Here is an 8,529-nt window from a genome sequence, read left to right on the forward strand (position 1 = left end):
TGCAATAAAGAATTGTCTCATTTTTGTGTGTTTTTGTATGAAGTTTGAAGATGTTAGCTTGGTCTAGATTATTCCAGAATAACATTGGTATCATTTTTTTCATTTCATTTATATGTATTTCTTTTTTAAAGATTTTTGATACTCACACCCTCAAGCAGACTCTTATGTGAAAGACTCGTCCAGCAGACCATCCAGTGACATCCAGCAACTTTCTACGGCAGCGCTGTTACAGACATCTTTGTAAGACGCCCTTTAGCATCACTTTCACAGCAGCTGAGCCTTTGTTTTGCAACCTGCAGATTTAGCTGAAGCTCCTTTTGCAGAAAGACTTCAGCACACGGCGCTAAAGAAGGCAAGCCTCAGTTGTGCGTGTCTGTTTAACGATGCAGTGCAGGACACAGCAAAGTGACTCAAGACATGTCAGACAAATTCAGAGCATTTTTCTCTGAATTTATACAAAGCTTAGAAGCTCTTTTGCTTTTGAGTTTCACTAATCTTGGAGACAAATGAAAATAAAATCACTTTTGCGACTTTAATCTGTGGATAAAACACACAAGTATCCTGTTTTAATTAAATTATAATTTAAAATGATCGTGTGTGTGAGAACTAACCTGAGTATTTTGGCAGATTTTGTGTTATTACTGACCACCATGACTAACACTATGAAACTAGCTGAAGTGCACTTTTTTAACCATGAGCAGGTTTCCATGTTCAGCGATGGCAGTCTGTAAACAGTCCGTCCTCCTATGGGGCCACATGGCATTTATTTTTAGAGCACCACCAGGACCTCAGTGTCTGTCAGCAGGCAGCATAGAAAGCCATAGCTGCATGCCTGCCTGGTGTATGTTACCCACCCCAAAATTACTCATTAGTTACAGCACAGGTGGCAGAATCTCATCTGCAACTATCAGTTAAACAGCGTCTTCTTCACACTACACACAGATCTCATATTTGACTTACACCGCAGAGCTATGAACATTCATCAAATTATGCCTCACATTCATTTGAGGTAAGGCAGTGGCCTGCTACATTTTTAATTCAGCATAATTATTTCTGACACGTGTCCTGGCAGAAAAATAAAGGATTTTTTTCACTCGAGTTTAATGCCTGGTCTTGTGGTGAAGGCCTTAAAGCAACATATAGGCGTTTAGGCTTGGAAGTAACACGTTTAGTCGATCATAATTAATAAAGTGTGACTGATATTTATTGGAGACTGTGATGAACTTTAGGAACGCTTCTAAATATGATGTGCCCCTAAAGTTTTATGTAAACAAAAGGCGATCGTGGCTTAAGAGTTGGGAGTTCGCCTTGTAATCGGAAGGTTGTCGGTTCGAGCCCCGACTCCAACAGTCTCGGTCGTTGTGTCCTTGGGCAAGACACTTCACCGTTGCCTACTGGTGGTGGTCAGAGGGCCCGGTGGCGCCAGTGTCCGGCAGCCTCGCCTCTGTCTGTGCGCCCCAGGGCGGCTGTGGCTACAATGTAGCTGCCATCACCAGTGTGTGAATGGGGGGATGACAGGTTGTGTAAAGCGCTTTGGGGTCCTTAGGGACTAGTAAAGCGCTATACAGGCCATTTACCATCTTTTATGTACAGGCTATCAGAAACGCACGCTTGTGAAACATTTTTTGTATTGAATGATTGCGTAATGAACATCTTTTAGGCCTTTGTTGGTGATGTTTTGATCTTTTATGGGTTAACAGTGCTTTAAAGTCGGAGACCATCAGCTCCACGTTTAACGCAGCGTTTCCCCTTTAAATCCCAGCAGCTGAGCTCAGCCAGGAAGTGGCGCAGTGAGCTGGAGCAGCAGACGTCTTCATCATCACAGTCACGTTTGTTTACGTTCATGCTTCTTATCTGATCCCAGGTCGCTTGGGTTTCTCTATTTCTGGGGACCCAGTGTCGCTCTGCAGCCGCAGCACCAACCTTCAGCTTGACGCTGTGACCATTTTGGGAGCATGGCCGACGGTCCAGAGGCTGATGTTGACGACCCACCCAGCATCAATTTCCCCCCGCTCATCACCGTGTCCGATCTACCCAGCGCTACAGCTGCAGGTAACTATGGCTGCGAGAACCGTAAGCGATGATGATTGATCATCGCAAGCACCCACAGGCTGTCCTGCAACTGTGCCCCGTTTGCAGGAGGACGGCCAATATGCGTGACATATTACAGATGTGGTGGTGTTGGGAGGAGGAGGAAGAAGGGGACGGTCTGTAGCCTAATAAGGTGTGGCCAATGGATTCAGGAAGCGTTCACATCTCTAGTGCTGCAGTATAGCTGTGACACTTCATCTGTTTTTCTGTCTAGTCACACAAGTAATAGAGTTGTAATGGATTGATTTGACCTGAAGGCTCAGGCAGAAGAGCTCACGGTAATAGAAACATCTGCAGAACATAGCCTAGTGTAACGTGGATCCTTTTAATGTGTATTTCAGGAGCTGTTTTACTGTGTACATCTCCATCTGTGGGAGTTCTCTGAGCACAGCATGGAGCAGACATGAGAAAATGTCACTACACCACTGCTGCTCATCTGCAGCCACCTTATGTGTATTTTGTCTTATGTGTATTTGAGCTGAGATATCATTTACACTTGATAATATGCAGAATAGTTTCAAAATATCATTTTGTATGGTAACAAATCACCCTGCAAGACCAGACAAAACCAACTTTTCATTTCTGTTATTCTCCCTGAAATGCTGTGTTTGGCAGGTCGTAACCTGAAGGAATGGCTGCAGGAGCAGTTCTGCGACAAACCCCTGGAACAGGATGACATGCGCCTCCACAACGCGGCCTATGTCGGAGATCTGGACACCCTGAGGAACCTGCTGCAGGAAGACGGTTTCAGACGGTGAGGCCGAGCAGTAATAAGTGTATTTGGCTCTCTAGTTAGCAAAGTTAACACATGCTTTACTTGGTAAATGATAAAGCAAAACATCAATACAAATGAAAATGACAAGGTACCAAAACATTGCAGGCAGAGAGACAGCAGAATCTGAGAGAGACTATAGATTTATTTTGTATAAAGATTACAGAATAGTATATTTGTTATTGTCTCTTACAGCAGAACTGTCTTTTCCCCCCAAACAAGTCCAAAGATAACCTTATTCCAAATAATTTTCATAGGAGTAAACACAGACCAAAAGCAGGCTGCTGTTACCATCATCTTACAGCAGGATGGGTGTCTTCCAATACCCATAGCATTATATTGCATACAGCTAGAGGATCATAGTTTAATGCCAATGCAATGTCAAAGCAATATACTACAAATGTAGTGCATGTAACAGAATTTAAATTTGATGTAGTAAAAGTAAAAACATGCAGTTTACAACTCTGATATCTGTGGAAACCTTGTGGAGGGAAGCAGCCCTGCAGCACTACGGGAGGACTAAAAATACACAGAGAACCTTTCAGTGGCTCAGTCCAGTAACCACCAAAGCATTGTAATGCAAAATGCTTTGCTGTTGTTAGCTTCAGTGCTTCCTCCTATTGATGCAGAATCAGAGCCTGGATTTACCAACTGGAGAACATACAGAGCCATCTCATAGTCATGAGCATGCATGCAATGAGGGAAATAACAATTTGATCCTCTAGTGAACATTTAAATTTGCTCGCTTACAAAGAAATAAACAGTCTCTAATTGTAATGGTAGTTTCATTTTAATGGAGAGAGACAGAATATCAACTAAAAATCCATAAAAATCATAAAGTATTTTCATGTCATTGAGTGAAATAAGTATTTGATCCCCAAGCAAAACACGAGTTGGTACTGAGTGGCAAGTACAGCAGTAAGACGTCTCTTGTAGTTGGTCACCAGGTTTGCACACATCTCTTCTCTTCACAGAAACTCTGTAAATGCTTTATGTTTCAACTTAAATCTTCAGCTCCCTCCACAGATTTTCTGTAGGACTGACATCTGGAGACTGGCCATAATGTACTTCTTCTTCAGTCACTCTTTTGTAACCTTTGTGGAATGTTTTGTGTCATTGTCATGCTAGAAGACCCATCCAAGTCCCATCTTCAGTGTTCTTGCTGAGGGAAGGAGGTTCTCATCCAAGATTTTACAGTACATGGCCTCATCCACTGGACCCTTCAATGCAGTGAAGTTATCCTATACTCTCAGCAGAGAAACAGCCCCAAAGCATAATGTTTCCACCTCTGTGCTTGGATGTGTGGATGGTGTTCTTTGGGTCATACTCAGTATTTCTCTTCACTGGCAAACCCAAAGTGCTTTCCTCAGAGGGGAGAGCTTGCAGATGCTGTGAGATTTCTGTCCATTATGGTGTAGTGTGTTCCCAGTGTAGGTCACAACTGCCTTCAGACCATTAACATGCTCCTCTCATGCAGTTTTGGGCTGATCCACCACTTTTCTCATGATCATCCTTGGAACTCCAGACCGAGGGCAACTGATGGTCATTTTATTTTTCTTCAGTTTCTGAATAATCGCACCCACAGGCCTACGATCTTACCCCTGATGACCTTTGACATCTTTTGGAGAGGTTGAAATGGAAGAAACTGATTGTATGCTCATGTGTGCTTTATGCATATAAGAAGCTGAGATCAGGAGTTTCTGTTATTGACTGAATGATTGTAATCTGTAGGAGCCAGAATGCTGGCTGGTTTGTAGGGGATGAAATACTTATTTCACTCAATGACATGCAAATGAAATTATAACTTATATGTATTTTTTTTCTGTATTTTTTGGTTGATGTACCATAAAATTAGAGACTGTTTTTTTTCTTTGTAAATGCGCTTAAATTGGAAACGTATTACCCTGGACCTCTCCTTTCTCTGTTTTGGTGTTAGGCGTATCAATGAGAAGTCTGTGTGGTGTTGTGGCTGTTTGCCCTGCACCCCTCTGAGGATTGCAGCCACAGCGGGACACGCAGCATGTGTGGCCTATCTGATCGCTCAGGGAGCCGAGGTGGACCTAGTTGATGTCAAAGGCCAAACAGCTCTGTATGTAGCTGTGGTTAATGGTCACCTGGACTGTGTACGGATTCTTCTTGAAGCTGGAGCCGATCCCAATGGTAGCCGCCACCACCGCAGTACCCCGCTGTACCATGCTGCACGAGTGGGGAGGCTGGACATACTGCAGGAGCTCATCAGGTGAGCCTTGGGAAGGATCAAACTAAAGTCTACATGGACAGAACTGTTTTATATATAGGTTAAATGTTTAAATACGTAAAGAAAATTGGCACTAAAATAGTTTTTATCTTCCATTACGCCACTGAAAACTGGTGGGAGTCGGTTCCAGTTATTACAGTTTCTTTTCATATGGTTTAATCTTTGCACATGAGATTATCTGTGCTTTGCATTTTTAATCCACTACTTTCTTTGTGGTGCAATCATTTCCAATAGCTGTTTTGTAACTTCCTGACTTTAAAAAACATTTTCTGTCACCTTTCCCAGAAAGCAAAAAGACAAACATAAGACCGAAAAACCAACATAAAAACCCCACCAACCATTAAATTCAGAAGCATTTCCCCAGCTGCAGTTTTTAGATCAATTCTGGAAGTCCCATTATGACCCCTGGCACCGTAGCACTACGATTTCACAACAGACCTGAAACTTGCACTTTGAATCTGACCCAACTTTCTGTGGAGGAAAATTTTCAGCAGTTAGAGTCCAGAGTTTTCTGACGTGCAGCAGACCAGGTAACGATGTTCTGACGCTGAATTCCTTTATACAACAAATGGATTTGTTGTAAAGAGGAAAGCTTCTCAATTTATATTTTTCCACAGTAATAAATATCTCTGTATTCTTTCCTTTAGTTTGCATCAAGGATTTATGAAAGAAAATTTAGTCTATGGTTACATTTTTTCTAGGTTCAATGCTGATGTTGACATGGACCACCAGCTGGGTCCGCGGCTCCTGTTAAGCGCTCGAACCCTCAACACTCTAGTGGTCTGCCCTCTTTACATAAGCGCAGCCTACCACCACCTTCACTGTTTCCGGCTGCTGCTCCAGGCCGGCGCTCAGCCCGACTTCAATTACACAGGTCCTGTTTGCCATGAGGCTTTGACACGAGGTTTGGCTTCCTGCCTGCTGGATGCAGTCCTGCGACACGGATGTGAAGTGGCCTTCATCCACCTGCTGCTGGACCACGGAGCGAACCCAGCCCTCGTGCCCTGGGATGATTCGGATTTGGAGGCTCCAAATCGAAGGAAAGTTGATCCAGAGGCACTCAGTGTCTTCTTGGAAGGAAAAAGTAAGTAACAAAAAACGATGCTGTTGCTTTATACAAAGCTCCGGCAGGGAGCTTTTTTTGGTGCACCTCCTCACAACACCAGAATATTTTTTAGTTAATAAGTTGTGAGTTTTTGCAGAGCTTCGTAAAATTGTCTCTCAAAATTGTGGATTTAATGTAGAATCAATAAAACCGGTGTCATATGTTTACATTTCGTATTGCTGGTTCAGATTGTTCATACTGAACAAAAATGAAGTTCATTAACTGATTTCTGATTAATACTGATTAAATGACCAATAGAGCGTTCTGAGAGATATGAAGTAAAAGCATGAATAATAGTCAGAGGCTCACTCAGATTCAATATCGATTGGATTCTTGCAGTAAACAGGTTTGATGTCAGTGGATTTTACTGGGAGGTAAAGCAATGTGTCATTAGCATAGCAGTGCATCAAAATATAATTTCTCTGCATAATGTGGTCAAGTGATAAAGAGGAGAGCTGTGGTTACCAATGGAAACAAAAACAAATTCCAGTTGATGGGAAAAAAGTCTTATCGGGTGTAGTAAAAGTGAAAACAAGGAAGTAGTTTCAGACACCATTAGTTTGTGAATGAAGGCTTTTGAGGCTTTACGATGAAGCATCATTAATGTCATTAGCAACACGTATGTACTTCTTTCTGTAAAGACCCGAGTTTGCAGATTACTGCTTTTAGTTTAAGGATTTCATCTCATATATGTTTAGAATAAGCATTTTTCCTCGTGTTAAAGCTTAGCTGCTTTTACATGAAACAGGGACCTTGTAATGCATGTTTCTGGACATTTGTTGATGCTGAGGAGCTGATATAAAGAAGCCCATAAAGTACAATGAAAAAGGTCATTAAAAGCCACACTTTTATGTTTCTACTTATACAAAAGCATGAAAGCATATGCAGTTGTTCAGCTGCATCTATTTTTTCTTCTCCCAGGAAACCCTCGTAGGCTGACACATTTGTGTCGCATCAGGATCCGCAGAACGATGGGCAAAAATCGTCTAAACCACATATCTTCTTTACCGCTTCCAGAACCTATCAAGATTTTCTTGCTTCACCAAAACTGACCATCATCCACCTACTGGTCTTGTTAAATGTTCATTTAACCCAGTCTTTAAAAGAAACCTCAGTCAGTCCCAAAGACACACTACTGCATAAACACTGTAAACCCAGATTGCTAATTGCTTATTATTTTTTATTAAGAAATAGTTATTAATAATATTTTCCAAATAATATTTGTTTGGAAATCATCATTTATGTAAAAAAAAAAAATCTTCCTCGCCGTGTAAAATGCTTCTTATCTTATCAGAGAAGCCATAGTTATGTATTGACTTGTGGAAACTGTGTGTGTATTCTAAATGTTTGCCTTGTGACCTCCCAGATCACCAGGACGAGTCCTGCTAATACTTCAAGTAGCACTTTTTAGCTCAACGACCAGAGCGAGAATCTCATTTGAAGCAACGACTTAAACAAGCCATGTTATAAATACCCCATCCACGGGCAGAGAAGAATATTGTCCAGATGCAGCTCCTTGAATTGTTTGGTTGTTGTTTTATGTAAACCAGGCAGAATGACGGCAAAAATGTGCAAAAAAATCCACACGCTAGATCCTCTTTGTTAGCCACGTGCCTTAACTTTGAGTTTGGGAAAAGTGGCTTCAAAGATTGATCAGACCAGAGTTAGTTACGGTAATCCAAATTAATCGAGTGTGATGTTCCCGGATGAGCAATTTAAGGACCTTGATTGTAAAGTTTACATTTTGTGACGTACACGTCAGCATCAAAATAAAAATTAAAAAAAGCCTTTTTTTCAGGGGGGCATTTAGATTGTTTCAATAAATGTAATGAAACTCCTTTTCTGTGACATTGACAATCTGTCAACTAGTGAATGAAATCTATTTGTGATAAACAGAATAAGTTTGTATTCATTAGATGCCATCTCTGGGAGTCTACTGCACCTACTGTGTACTGTGCATGTCTGTTGCACAGCCTATCTTGTCCTCAAACATTGACATTTAAATGTTGACCATGTTGAGACAGTTGTGCTTTATATATTTCATCTCTATTTGAATGAGTAAATGTATGTAATTGTATAATATCTCTTGTGTTTTGTGTTCATTTTTTGTGAGTGAGGGGAGGTGGGTGAGTGGGTCAGTCTTCCAAAGTAGGATCCCTCTGCGTGGTCTTTGTTCTGTTAGCTATCTTCCTTGAACATAGCTAATTAGAGATAATTATCTCTCTCCTCCTTTCCTCGCAGTCTCGTCCAAGATCTCTTTGTAGTCCAAAATATCATGTCTCAATCTTTTTCAGCCTAGGGAAC

General features: G+C 41.5%; 1 protein-coding gene across 2 annotated transcripts; it reads left to right on the top strand.

The window, feature by feature from the left end:
• Positions 1-1,773: 1,773 nt before the first annotated feature.
• Positions 1,774-8,307, top strand: asb1 (ankyrin repeat and SOCS box containing 1). 2 transcript variants are annotated; one of them, XM_080903394.1, is made up of 5 exons: positions 1,774-2,052; positions 2,707-2,845; positions 4,800-5,102; positions 5,822-6,204; positions 7,147-8,307. In XM_080903394.1, exons 1-5 carry the CDS (start codon positions 1,956-1,958, stop codon positions 7,275-7,277), a joined length of 1,053 nt encoding a protein of 350 aa, XP_080759520.1. In that variant the 5' UTR covers positions 1,774-1,955; the 3' UTR covers positions 7,278-8,307. The 2 variants fall into 2 exon arrangements, with proteins under 2 accessions (XP_080759520.1, XP_080759521.1); XM_080903395.1 differs by lacking the exon at positions 1,774-2,052 and adding an exon at positions 2,216-2,369.
• Positions 8,308-8,529: the final 222 nt, after the last annotated feature.

The sequence above is a fragment of the Rhamphochromis sp. 'chilingali' genome (assembly GCF_963969265.1).
Source record: "Rhamphochromis sp. 'chilingali' genome assembly, chromosome: 14".
Taxonomy (NCBI): domain Eukaryota; kingdom Metazoa; phylum Chordata; class Actinopteri; order Cichliformes; family Cichlidae; genus Rhamphochromis; species Rhamphochromis sp. 'chilingali'.

Excerpts from the sequence above, each read along its gene's own strand:
- asb1 (XM_080903394.1), top strand. The coding sequence starts at position 1,956 with ATGGCCGACGGTCCAGAGGCTGATGTTGACGACCCACCCAGCATCAAT. Across the intron at positions 2,053-2,706 it reads ACCCAGCGCTACAGCTGCAG|GTCGTAACCTGAAGGAATGG; the intron begins GTAACTATGGCT and ends TGTGTTTGGCAG. Across the intron at positions 2,846-4,799 it reads CAGGAAGACGGTTTCAGACG|GCGTATCAATGAGAAGTCTG; the intron begins GTGAGGCCGAGC and ends TTTTGGTGTTAG.